The sequence below is a fragment of the Prionailurus bengalensis genome, chromosome X (genome assembly GCF_016509475.1).
Source record: "Prionailurus bengalensis isolate Pbe53 chromosome X, Fcat_Pben_1.1_paternal_pri, whole genome shotgun sequence".
NCBI classification, from domain to species: domain Eukaryota; kingdom Metazoa; phylum Chordata; class Mammalia; order Carnivora; family Felidae; genus Prionailurus; species Prionailurus bengalensis.
Genome location: NC_057361.1, coordinates 111,816,789 through 111,831,296, shown reverse-complemented (window position 1 = coordinate 111,831,296; position 14,508 = coordinate 111,816,789). Strand labels below are relative to the sequence as shown.

General features: G+C 41.9%; 1 protein-coding gene across 2 annotated transcripts in view; it reads right to left on the bottom strand.

Annotated features, from left to right (window-relative positions):
* HPRT1 (hypoxanthine phosphoribosyltransferase 1) overlaps positions 1-10,272 on the bottom strand; it is a 35,712-nt gene extending 25,440 nt beyond the window's left edge. Inside the window, exon 1 of one of the 2 annotated variants that reach the window (XM_043571244.1) lies at positions 10,059-10,272. In XM_043571244.1, coding sequence (XP_043427179.1) covers positions 10,059-10,085 — 27 coding nt within the window. In that variant the 5' untranslated portion in view covers positions 10,086-10,272. The remainder of the gene's footprint in view (positions 1-10,058) is intronic. The other variant, XM_043571243.1, reaches the window with a different exon arrangement.
* Between the last annotated feature and the right edge of the window lie 4,236 nt (positions 10,273-14,508).

The following is a 14,508-nucleotide window of genomic DNA, read 5'->3' as shown; positions in this document are numbered from 1 at the left end:
AACCCAAACTCTTAGAAGTCTGAGATTGCTATAATCAATCCATGAGGTGCCTTCCTAGCAGATACTCCACGATTGCTTGAGTAGAACCATATTTGGCTGTCTTCGTATGCCCAATAGCTGGCATACAAACTATTGAATAAAACCGTGGCAAAATGTGGTGGCAAAATGTACTATGATTATAGTTTTATAAATATTATACATGTACCTATACAGAAAAAATATAATAAAATCATAACAGCTATTATCTCGGGGAAGAGAGTTATAGTGATTTTACTTAGTTCTTTATACTATATATTGCAAATTTCCTTCATTGAGTATATACTGCTTTTAAAAAAAATTCAGTAGTCTTTCTTTCAAATTATTTGTGGCATTATGTGGTTTTTTTTGCACACATATAAAAAGTACAGGAATTCTGAAAGATGTATGAAAGTAAAATCTACAAACAAAAATTGTAATCCCAAAAAATAAAAAAGAAGTGAGGAGGGGAAGGGAGAGGGAACAAAGGAGGAAAGGAAGGAGTGGAAGAAGGAAGAAAGGGTGGGCATGAAGGAATATACCAAACAGTGGTCAACTACAAGAAGGGGGAACTCGCTGAGTTGCACACTTTAATATTGACCTGGCCTTTTTTTTCATTGTCAATTTCACTTTTTTTATCATAGGTGATTTATAATTCCTACTCATCATTATATTTAAAATTCAAAGAAATAAACCAGTTATAATACTCTACTTCACATGATATTCAAGACTAAATATCTTCCAAATCACATTCAAGAAGATGATGATAAGAGCTTTGGCAGTTTTCAAGAAATACTGGTCAAACCATAATTAAATCTCAAAGTATCAGCAAACATCTATTGAACACCTTTCCGTCAGTACTATGTTAGATGCTTAAGGACAGGTAGCTAGGCTTTCAATAAATTTTAAAAATACATACTTAAGATTTATAATATTATTCACAGAATTCATAATTATATTCTGAAAAATCTGAGGTTCGTGTTACTTTTTCTGTCCCAAAAGGTCAGTTTTGAGTTCTCCAGACTGGGGTGGAATTTTAGGTATTGTTTTATCCAGCTGGTGTTACCTTCACACCATTTCCACCTATGCACATGGCCAGGAAGCTGGCAGTGATTCAGGTAGGTGGACCAGGACATGAACACGGGCACGGCCCTGTGGCATGTAGTGCCCAGGCACTCGCTCGGCAGCCAGTTTGAGGGTGGTAGGAAGTCAGTACTAACTTGTTTTTAAACCAACACATATTACTTTCATACACAGCAAGAAAAATTGTATTTTGGGGGAAAAAAGATGATGCCAGATCTTAAGATCTGGCATAAAGTACTAATGTGTCTGCTAAACATTCACATCCTGTGTATTTCAGAACACTTGCACTACAAAAAGAATGGAAATGGGACATTTGTGTCCCCTATAGGAACATTTCTAAAATACTTTCTAACAAGCAAATATTACTTTTCTAAATTTTATAAACTGAAACTCAGTTCAAGTTTTGGGAAAAGACAGACCTTGCTAGATCCTACAAGATGAGAGGATAAACATTCAAGTCTGGCTCAGAATATATCTGCTATTACCTGACAAGAATGAAAATGTACCACTTCATACTGCTTTAACACTAAGAAGATCCAGAAAACCAAACTGGCTTCCCTGAAGGTTACTCACCACTTCTACCAACTTACTCACTGCTCCGCACAAGCATAAACCAGGACCCACCCGGGACTCTTTGAAACATGCAACATTCATAAAGCCTATAGCTTCTGTGAAAATGGCTCAGTGCCTGGCTATAGGTTTTGCAGGCAGCCTAAGAACTTCATGAGTCTGATTTGTTTCAATCAAAGCCAATGTGAATTCTGCCCAGAGTTCATCCTAGACATGCAGTCTAATATAGACAGAACAGCTGGGATGCACACCAAAATAGGAATTCTACCTCTGTCAAAATACCAAATTAATTTCTAATTCAAAAGTTTCTATTTTCAATCAATACTATTAGATTTATAAATCACATTTAATGTCAAAGGGTTGATTTGTGATTATATGAGAATATTACAAAAAATTACATGCCAACAAACTGGACATCCTAGAAGAAGTGGATAAATTTCTAGCAACATATAACCTCCTAAAACTGAATCAGGAAATAGAAAATTTGAAGAGACCAATTACCAGCAATGAAATTGAATCACTAATCAAAAAACTCCCAACAAACAGAAGTTCAGGACCAGACGCCTTCACAGGTAAATTCTATCAAACACGTAAAGAAGAATTAATACCCATTTTTCTCAAACTATTCCAAAAAACAGAAGAGGAAAGAAAACCCGAATTGCTTCCATGAGGTCTGCATTACCCTGATACCAAAACCAGATAAAGACACTACAAAAAAAGAGAACTATAGGCCAATATCTCTGATGAACACAGATGGAAAAATCCTCAACAAAATATTAGCAAACCAAATCCAACAATACATTAAAAAAATCATTCACCACGATCAAGTGGGACTGATTTCTGGGATGCAAGGGTGGTTCAATATTTGCAAATCAATCAATGTAATACATCACATTAGTAAGAAAAAGGATAAAAACCATATGATCATTTCAATAGATGCAGAAAAAGCATATGACAAAGTATAACATCCATTCTTGATAAAACTGTCAACAAAGTAGTTTTAGAGGGAACATACATCAACATAATAAATACCATATATGAAAAACCCACAGCTGGGGTGCCTTGGTGGCTCGGTTGGTTAAGCATCTGATTTCAGCTCAGGTCATGATCTCATCGTTTCTGAGTTCGAGTCCCGTGTCGGACTCTGTGCTGACAGCTCAGAGCCTGGAGCCTGATTCAGATTCTGTGTCTCCCTCTCTCTCTGCCCCTCCCCTGCTCATGCTCGTGCGCGCTCGCTCTCTTTCTCAAAAATAAATAAACATTAAAAAAAAAACCCACAGCTAAAATCATACTCATGGTGAAAAACTGAGAGCTTTTCCCCTAAGGTCAGGAAAAAGACAAGGATGTCCACTCTCACCACTTTTATTCAACACAGTACTGGAAGTCCTAGCCACAGCAATCAGACAAGAAAAATGGAATAAAAGGATTCAAATTGGTAAGGAAGAAGTAAAACTTACACTATTTGGAGACGACATGATACTATATGTAGAAAACCCTAAAGACTCTACTGGAAAAACAACTAGAACTTCAGTAAGGTCGCAGGATACAAAATCAATGTAGAGAAATCCATTGCATTTTTATACACTAATGATGAAGTAACAGAAAGAGACACTAAGAAAGCAATCCCATTTACAACTGCACCAAAAATAATAAAACACCTAGGAATAAACTTAACCAAGGAGGTGAAAAGATCTGTACTCTGAAAACCATAAAACACTGATGAAAGAAATTGAAGACAACATGAACAAATGGAAAGATATTCCATGCTCATGGATTGGAAGAACAGATATTGTTAAAATGTCCATACTACCCAAAGCAACCTACATGTTTAATGCAATCTCTATCAAAATACCAACAGCATTTTTCACAGAACTAGAGCAAATAATCCTAAAATTCATATGGAACCACAAAAGACCCTGAATAGCCAAAAAAAAAAAAAAAAAAAAAAAAGTCTTGAAAAAGAAAAGCAAAGCTTGGAAGTATTATAATTCCAGATTTCAAGTTACACTACAAAGTTGTAGTAATCAAAATAGTATGATACTGGCACAAAAATAGACACCTAGATCAATAGAACAGGATAGAAAGCCCAGAAACAAACCCACGATTGTATGGTCAATTAATCTTCAACAAAGCAGGAAAGAATATGCAATGGGAAAAAGTCTCTTCAAAAAATGGTGTTAGGAAAACTGGACAGCCACATGCAAAAGAATGAAACTGGACTACTTTCCTACACCATACACAAAAATAAACTCAAATTGGATTAAAGACCTAAATGTGGGACCTGAAACCATAAAAATCCTAGAAGAGAGCACAGGCAGTAATTTTTCTGACATCAGCAGTAGCAACTTCTTTCTAGATAGGTCTCCTTGAGGCAAGGTAAATAAAGATAAACTATTCAAGTTTATCAAAATAAAAAGTTTCTGTTCAGCAAAGGAGACAATCAATAAAACTAGAAGACAGTCTACTGAATGGGAGAAGATATTTGCAAATGACATATCCAAAAAAGGGTCACTATCCAAAATGTATAAAGAACTGACATAACACCCAAAAGACAAATAATCCAATTAAAAAATGAGCAGAAGGGGCCCCTGGGTGGCTCAGTTGGTTAAGTATCCAACTTCAGCTCAGGTCATGATCTCACAGTTTGTGAGTTCAAGCCTTGCATCAGGCTCTGCACTGACAGTGCAGAGCCTGCTTGGGATTCTCTCTCTGCCCCTCCCCTACTTGTGCTCTCTCTCAAAATAAAGAAACTTCTAAAAAATGAGAAGACATGAACAGACATTTCTCCAAAGAAGACATACAGATGGCCAACAGACACATTTGAAAAGATGCTCAACATTACTCATCATCAGGGAAATGCAAATCAAAATTACAGTAAGATATCACTTCACACCTGTCAGAATGGCTAACATCAATAACACAAGAAACAACAGGTGATGGCTAGGATATGGAGGAAGGGGAACCCTCTTGTACTGTTGGTGGGAATGCAAACTCATGCAGCCACTGTAGAAAACAGTATGCAGATACCTCAGAAAGTTAAAAATAGAACTACCCTATGATCTAGGAATCACACTACTGGGTATTTACCAAACAACAAAACAAAACACTAATTCAAAGGGATACATGCACCCCTATGTTTACTACAGTATTATTTACAATAGCCAAATGATGGAAGCAGCCCAAGTGCCCATCGATTGATGAATGCATAAAGTATATATATATATATATATATATATATATATGCACACACACAGATGTGTAGAGATGCTGTGTGTGTATATATATATACACACATACATACAACAGACTATTATTCAGCCATAAAAAAAGAATGAAATCTTGCCATTTGCAACAACATGGATGGAGCTAGAGAGTATTATGCTAAGTAAAATAAGTCAGTCAGAGAAAGACAAATACCATATGATTTCACTCATATGTGGAATTTAAGAAAAACAACGAATAAGGGAGAAAAAAAGACAAACCAAGAAAGGGACTCTTAACTATAGAGAACAAGCAGATGGTTACCAGAGGGGAGGCGGGTAGGAGGGAGATGGGTTAAACAAGTGATGGGGATTAAGAGTACACTTACTGTGATGAGTACTGAGTAATGTAAAGAACTGTTGAATGACTATATTATACACCTGAAACTAATATCACACCACACTAATTATACTGGAATTAAAATTAAAAAAAAAACAGTACCATTTTTAAAAAGGGTTGATTTGTGCTTTCAAGCATAAAAAACATGTTAAAATATAACCCTTTCCAAAAGGCAGAAACAAAAAAAAAATCTTAAAACTTGTATCACTTGAGGGACTTTAGGCATGAATTCACAACTCTATTAAAATTAACTATAAATAAAAGGGGTATATTGATGGAGGTCCTAATTTAAGAAATATTTGATTGGCCATAGGTAGATAGTTTGTTGTCAGAACTGGGCAATGGGTATATGATGGTCTGTTATACTATTATGTCTACTTGTAGATATTTCAAATATAAAGTTAAATACGGAGCAATTTATTTAAATGATGACAAGGCACCAACATCAACTTTTCCCAATTTTTACATGTAATGAAAAGTCCAAGTCTTTCAAATCCATATATAATGACCAAATATTAGAATACTAATTTTAAAATGGTGAGGACCTTATCCAGAACCTGTATTATTACTAATACTCAAATATTTATTGAGAACCTACTGTGTTGTACATACTAGACAGGATTAGATAAATTTGACATACCTACCCTCAAAGAGCTTACAGTATAGAAGACATGACATGCATATGAATAACCATAAGACAGTGTTAAACTGCTATGAAAAAGATATAGGTGATGCATGCTGGGAATTTAGAGAGTACTCAAACTCTCAGAAGCCTCACGTGCACCTGGACCAATGATAAGAAATAAGATATAATTCAGTGAACACGAACGTGGTCTTTTTTTTTTTTTGCATTTTACTTATTTTAGAGGGAAGGAAAGGGGCAAAGGGAAAGAGAGAAAGGAAGAAAGAGACAGAGAGACAGAGAGACAGAGAGAGAGAGAGAGAGAGAGAGAGAGAGAGAGAGAGAATCTGAAGCAGGCTCCACACTCAGTGTGGAGCTCGATGGGGGGGCTCAATCCCACGACCCTGAGATCACGACTTGAGCCAAAATCAAGTCAGACAGACACTCAACTGACTAAGCCATCCAGGTGCCCCCAGGAACTTGTTCTTAATCATCCAAAACACCAAAACTTCATATTAAATGGGTCCAATAACTCCAATCTCCACAAGAGCTAGATAGAAATATACTCGGTGGCCTTTAATCTTATTAGCCCTTATTTGTCTGATTTAATATCTGATATTAACCTCATCTGATTTGGATTAGTTAACAATCCAGTGGCTGCTTTGACAGGAAGGGATTGCAATATATTAAATTACATAAAAATGCATTTAGCATTCACTTTGGTAAGGCACTGTGCAGTAAATTTTGTAGGGAGCATACAAAGATGATTTTAAACTGAGAGCCCTCAAAGAGCTTATACATAATCTAGTAGAAAAGACATACATAGAACTATACAGCACAATAAAGCTTGTCATTTGTACTTGAATCTAATTTGACCAGCCCACAAATTTGTGATTATCAACAGCGGTTACACATGCACTAAAGATAAACCTGGAACCCAGCACCAATGACTCCCCCTACAGCCTACCAAGCTTAAAGTAGTCTGTTGCCTGGTTGTAAACAGAGTCAAGTACACTGGCATGTCTCTAATACTGAATTAGCACAGTTTTCTAAATCAACCAGGCAATAGTTGATTATGAATGTAAGTCACACTTCGAAATGAATGTAAACCACATCTGTTTTATTGGTGACTTGGTGTGGCATGTCTAAGCAGGTGGTGATTACCGACACCTTCTAAAACAACTGTATTAGTCTGCTGGAGCTGCCCTAGCAAAATCCCACCAGCTGGGTGGCTTAAACAACAATAATTTATCTCTTGCAGTTCTGGAAGCTGGGAAGTCCAAGATCAAGATGCCAGCAAAACAGGTTTCATTCCGAGGCCTCCTCTCTAGGTTTGTAGGCAGCTGCTTTCTCCTAGCTATGTGCACAGTGGAGGGTGGGGAAGGGAGCTCTTTGGTGTCTTTTCTTAAAAGACCAGGACCCCAATCTCATGACCTTATTAGTAATCCTAATTACTCCACAAAGGGCCCCATCTCCAAATACCACACAGTGGGCAGTTGGGGCTTCAACATATTTATCTGTTGGCTATTACTGGAGATACAAATGTTCAGTCCATAACAAGAACCGGACATAAAATGGCTAAAGAAGATCACAAAGAAGGTTCTGGATGGCTCTGGGAAGAGCCCAACCCGAAAACATTTGGGGAAATGGGACACGTGAGTGGCTCACTTGGTTGAGTGTCCAACTTTGGCTCAGGTCACGATCTCATGGTTCGTGGGATGGAGCCCCGTGTCGGGCTCGCTGCTGTCAGTGCAGAGCCTGCTTTCGATCCTCTTCCTCCCTCTTTCTCTGCTCCTCCCCCACTCACGCTTTCTCTCAAAAATAAAAAAAATCTTAAAATATGTGGGGGCACCTGGGTGGCCCAGTCGGTTAAGCATCTGATTCTTGGTTTTGGCTTGGGTTATGATCTCATGGTTGGTGAGTTCGAGCCCCATACTGGGCTCGGTGCTGTCAGTGTGGAACCTGCTGGGGATCCTCTCTCCCTCTCTCTCTGCCCTTCCCCCCGCTCTCTCTCAAAAATAAATAATAAAACATTTTTCTAAAATGGTGATGTTAAAAGGCACCTGGGTGGCTCAGTCAGTTGAGCGTCTGGCTTTGGCTCAGGTCATGATCTGACGGTTCCTGGGTTTGAGCCCCATGTCGGGCTTTGCACAGGCAGCACGAAGCCTGCTTCGGATTCTGTCTCCCCCTCTCTCTGCCCCTCCCCTGCTCTCTCTCTCTCAAAAATAAACATTAAAAAATGGAGGTTAAGAGCAGACTCTGGGTCCAGATAAGTCAGATTCAAATCCTAGCATTGCTGGGTGATCTTGGATAAGTTACTTAACCTCTCTGAGCCACATAAATTTATTTTTAAATTTAAAAATATCAAATCAGTTAATATATGTAAAGAGCTTAGAACAGAAACCAGAACATACTAAACACTATACGAGTGCCTGTTATTACTAACGTGCAATTTTTGGCAAGGAAATAAAAAAAGAACAGTACTTTGCAAACCAAAAACACAACGAAGATCTTAACGTTCAAATGAAACTAACAATAGCTAGTTCTAGCAATAATAATTCACTGTATGCTAGGGCAGGCATCACACCCCAAAGCTAAAAACATCTAACTTCCTCAGCAACTGAGTAAACACAAAAGCCCCCACCATTTTTTGAGTACCTACAATAGTATACAATAAGCATACCACTTAAGGGCATGGACTCTTGAGAGAGACCTAGGCTTGAGTCGGAGTTTCTCTTTGCAACTATGTGACGTGGGTATGGCAAGAAGTAAAATTACTTAACTTCTCTGAGGCTCCAAAGATTCCTCCTCTGTAAAATGGTAATAATCATGCTATTGTTACAGAGTTGTTTCAAGGAGTAAACAGGACTATGTAGGTAAACACGATGATAGCTATTATTACTATTCCCAGTCAAGGACCACGGAAAGGTTGTTTAAGCAGACAGTCTTACAATATTTCAGTAACACCCAGAGGTGGCTAGGACCTCAGTTATACATTAGGGACACTTAAGCCCAGAAAAGGGAAGTAAGTTACCCAAGGCCACGCAGCTAGTAAACAGCCCAAGCAAGCAGGATTCCAGGCCAGACTCCACGAAGAAGTCTGCCCTTTACCTTAAGCCATCGTTCCCAATATCGATAGAATCCTTCCTTTTGGGGGCTCAAGTGGTTAATTATTTATTCACTCAACAAACCGTTATTGAGAATTTCTTACATGCCAGGCACTGTCCTATATGCTGTGGTTATGGTGGCGATTCCTGGCCTTATAAAGCTTCTGTTTTAGTGGGAGAGACAATCAACAGGTAATCAGGTAACTGCTAAAATATAATGATGACGATGATGCAGACTGAGGCATGTAACTATTGGGAGGGGTGTTGGCCGTTTTAGCAAGCATGATCGGAAAGGCGGGGGGGGGGGGGGGGTGCAGCTTGGCTTGTTCCAGAAACAAAAAGAACCAATGAGGTTGGAGACAGGATACAGAGGCTGGCGATGGTACGAATGTCCTTGAAGGTAAGGACCAGATTCGCACTTTTTGTCCCCGCAGCATCAAAGAACGTAGGATCCGGATCGAGGCACACCTGAATTCGAGGCCTAGCTCCCTCTGGGCCGAGAGAAAATTACCTAATACCGTGTCACTATTTTCCCCGTGTGTAAAAACGCGGGCATGGTTACCGCCACCAAGGCTGCTGTGAGGGTTCAAGCAGGCAATGCGCATTCGCACGGTCATTATGGCATTTGCGGAACTAGGTGCAAGTACCAGTCCCCGCATGCCCTCCCACGTGGCCGCTCCCGTGCCTGCGCCCTCTATTACAGGGGCCCCGAGGACCTCAGCGGCATACCCCCAGTTTAGAGAAGGGCCTCTCCGGACAAAGCCCCCACCCGCGGCGCGCCGGATCCTTCCCGAACTGGCCCGCGGGCCCTCCCCGGCCGCACGAGTCCGCCAAAGCGCCATCCCCACCCTCCCCTGCCACACGCAGCCCCCCTCCCCCGGGCTGTCCCGAGGCACCCACCCCGCACCTCGCCACGCATCCCCCACGCCACCCCGTGTGACGTAAAGCCCGAGCCGGGACGCGGCGGTCGCCCCCCGCCCCTCCGGGCTTCCCCGGGCCACACCGGCCGGCGCCCGCACTGCGGGCCGCGAGCCTCAGGTGCCGCGGGCCGAGCCGCTCACCACGACGCTGGGGCTGCGGGTCGCCATAACGGAGCCGATGGGCGCGCGCGCTGAGGGCAGCCGGAGGAGGAGGAAGCCGGAGGCGCCCCAGAGGAGGAGGCGGAGGCTCCGCAGAAGGCGGCGACGCGCGGGAGAGCGGAAAGAGCCGCTCGCTCGTGCACTCTAGGCCGCCGCCGCCACCGCCGCCGCCGCCGCCGGAGCGAAGGCAAAACCGGCCCCGCCCGCCCCCGAGGCTCCGCCCACAGACCGCCCGGGCGCCTCTGCCGGCGCCTGCGGGTTTCCACGCGCCGGAGGTGGGAATTTTCCTCCGGAAGGAGCGGAGACTCCTGGTGCGCATCCTCCGTTCAGCTTTCCCTGGGTCTCCCAGCCTGAGGGCTCCTGGCTCCCCACACCTGCCTCCGCCCGGTTTCTTCCTAGTGCCCCTAAACTGGGCGCCGGCTTTTCGGCTTGCCGTCACCACGTGCTTCTGTCGCCCGGCGCCCCCTTCCCAAGACTCTGGACTGCATTGCGGATTCCGTTTTACTAATTCTACCAAACATCTTTAATTGGGTGTGAGAGTTGAGACCAAGAGCCCTAGAGTCAGCAGGTCAGGGTGCAAATCGGACGGGGGACACCTAACTGCTCTGTGACCTTGTGCAAATCAGACTGAGCCTCTCTTTTCGTCTCCGTTAAATGAGGGTATTAACAGGATCGTTGTGAGAATTAGACATGGTATCCCTGTGTGTGTGTGTGTGTGTGTGTGTGTGTGTGTGTGTGTGGTACAGTACCTAGGACGTTGCATAATCAGTAAATGGGAACTGTCACCATTACTGATCTTTATTTTTGCCTCCACAAGTCCCTGTATGGAACTGGGGACAGGAATCTTACCCTACTCTCAAAAAGGTCAGGTAAGCAAACAACAGTTGTTCATTCCTAGCGTTCGTACGACTCCAGAACCCACCATAGTGCCTGGCACACAGTTGGTGGCCCCTGTTAAGGCTGCCGAGAGATAGGTGATGGTAAGAGATTTGTGAAACTGGTCAAGTCATTGAATTTCTCTGAGCCTCAGTCTCTTCATCTAAAAACTGAGAATAATAATTCTTGCTATGAAGGGTTATGAGAATTGTAAAGACAATTTACGTAAAGTACCTAGCATGGTACTCGCCTCATAGTAGGTGCTCAAGAAATAGTAGCAGTTATAATTTTAGAATGTATGAGTGTGTGAACACCATACTGTCCAAGTTTCTCTGCCTTCCCTATCTATCATGGAAAGAAAACAGACTATAATGGAAAAGGTACATATGGCCTTTGGATTGAGAAAGATCTGAGTTTAAATCCCAAGTTTATACCTTGGGCAGAATCCTTGACCTCAGTGTGCCTCAGTTTCCTTATATGTCAAATGAGGCTAATATCTCCATCACAGGGCATGGCGAGGATTAAACAAAATAACGCAAGAGTGCATAGCATAGCCCTTGCTCCAAAAAAAGTTCAGGGGCCCCTGGGTAGCTCAGTCCATAGCCATCGGACTTTGGCTCAGGTCACGGCTCAGGTCATGATCTCATGGTTTGTGAGTTCGAGCCCAGTTGTCAGGCTCTGTGCGGACAGCCTGGCTCTCTCTCTGCCCCCCATTCCCCCCCCCCCTCCTTCCACAACAAGTGCCTTAAACTTGCCTTAACCAAGTTCTCACTCTGTTTATCCTTCTAGTCTCTAAGACATCCATTCTCCTGTTGACGGGCATGTGGGCAGTTTCCAGGTTTGGTTTGTTACAAATAGTGCTGCTATGAACATTTTGTATGTATCTTTACATATCTTTTGGTAAACATACGAATGCACTTCTTTGGACATAGACTTTGAAGTTCATATCAGCACATGTTTATTACTTATCCTTTTACCAAACACTGCGTTCCACCGAGAGTTAATTCAGAGCACTTCTAGTTATACATTTGGCCCCTGACACGTGGACTCGACTACCCACATTTGTGTCTAAATTAGGTGTCCAACACTTCAGAGCCCTTCCAGTTTGTTTGTGGCTTGCAGTTTCTTTCCGCAACACCTGTGGTAGCACACACCCCCGTATTGTCACAGAGGCTTGAACTAAACAGTGATAGCCTGGTGATTCTAAAGACAAAGAAACAGTACTATCATTTCATTCCTGTCATTCTAGGATGACTTGGAGCTTTTATTTGTGTTTAAAATTTTAAACAGCGGGGACAGCTGGGCGGCTCAGTTGGTCAAGCACATCTGACTTCGTCTCAGGTCATGATCTCATGGTTTGTGGGTTCGCGCCCCACATCGGGCCCTGTGCTGTCAGTGCAGAGCCCGCTTCAGATCCTGTCTCCCTCTCTCTGTCCCTCCCCTGCCCGTGCTCTCTCTCTCTCTCTCTCTCAAAATGAATTAAAAAAACTTAAGAAAAATTTAAAACAGCAAACAGTGCCATTTGTAAGATGTGATACTTTTATTTGGTAAGTGAAAATCTGGTTCACATGTGAAATATTTTGCTGAATTTGGACAATATATTTAAAATCAAAATGTGTTATTTTAAAATTATAATTGTCTTCAAAAATAAAAAATAAAATTATAATAGTCTTGAAACCAAAAAAGAAGTCAAGAAAATAATAATTGTTGCTCATTATTACAGAAAATAAAACTTTCATAGAGACAAAATAATTTTGTCTTTTTTTTCTCCACCAAATTTGTATTTCTATGAAAAAAATAATCACCACCAAAATACTCACCCTAAATGTTGAATTTTTTTTATTTTTTTTATGTTTATTTATTTATTTATTTATTTATTTTTGAGAGAGAGACACACACACAAAGTGTGAGCGGAAAAGGGTCAGAGAGAGAGAGGGAGACACAATCTGAAGTGGGCTCCAGGCTCTGAGCTATCAGCACAGAGCCCAACGCAGGGCTTGAACCCATGAACCGTGAGATCATGACCTGAGCCGAAATCGGATGCTTAACCGACTGAGCCACCCAGGTGCCCCATAAATGTTGAATGTTTAAACTGAATTTACAGTAGCTTTCTCAATAATCTTGTATATTTCCCCCTCATCAGAATAAATTTCTGTAAGCTTTGCTTTGATTCCATGAGCTGGATGCAACAGTGAAGAAGTATTGGAATTCATTAACGTGACGGTTAATTTTATGTGTCAACTTGGCTGGGCCACGGTGCCGAGATAGCTGGACAAACATTATTCTGGAAGTTTCGGGGAAGGTAGTTTTTGGAGAAGATTAACATTTAAATCATTTTAAATGAGTAGAGCAGATTACCTTCCACGATGTGGGTGGGCCTCGTGCAATCATTTGAAGGCCTGAACAGAGCAAATGCTGACCCTAATCGAGAAGGAATTCTGCCAGCAGACTGTATTTGGACCAGAACAGCAACTCCTCCCTGAGTTGTCCGGCCTGCTGGCCTACCCCACCAGAATTTGGACTTGGGAAGAAGCCTCCACAATCGTGTGAGCCAATTGCTTAAAATAAATCTCTCTCTCTCTCTCTCTCTCTCTCTCTCTCTCTCTTTCTCTCTCTCTCTCATACATACACCCGTCCCATTAGTTCTCTTTCTCTGGAGAACCCTAATTCAACTCATTTTCTATTTGAAGCATCTAATGATATAGATGACATCACATAAGTGGCATCATTTAACTGTGAAGTCCTTCTGCTAACAGAGCTCCTCATTTAAAGCTACTTATTGCTTCACTTTTTGTCATGTACAAGGAAACTTGAAATCAAAACGAGCAAATGAATTTTGCAGAGAAGTCATTGGATCAAAACAAGTCGTTCACAGAGCAATAGATAAATACCCTCTCGGCAGCTGCATCCCCTGAAATCCTCATCTTTGAGCACAGTCTTCTTAAAATAAGTACAAACCTTTGAGGTAGATGCTGACGCCGTCTCTGCAGATTTATGTCTTCTGGTTTTCAAGGGGTCAGTGACATCGATGTAGGTGATAAACGTGGACAAGTGTTTTGTTCGTGTTACACATTCATGATCAATTTTCTTGAGTAACAAATATGGTGTTTAATTGCACATTAACTAAGCACTTTAGTTTCTGAACTCATGCTGAAAGGGTGGATTGCAAAATTTAAAAACATAACAGGTTGTAGATTTGCACCACGTAACAAATGACATAACCATTGTACGAAGACCATTCAGACTACTCATTGTACGGCAGGACTCCTCAGCCTCCGTTTCCTAAACATATTTTATGTACACGTGAAGGTGTAATTTCCTACATCTACGGGCCTACCAACTCGTGGCCTGGCAGCTTCCTGTATGTCGTAGGCTTTGGCATGGGCACAGCTGGCCGGCACACCCTGCTGTGTGTGTCCAGCAAGGGGCACAATGGTCAATACTCCCCCCTCCCCATCCCCGCCTGGGACAAGAATGAGTCGGTTGTCTAATATCTGAGTGCACTTGCTTCGTTATCAGTGAATACCCAGCACGCTGTCCTTGACAGGGTTACGTT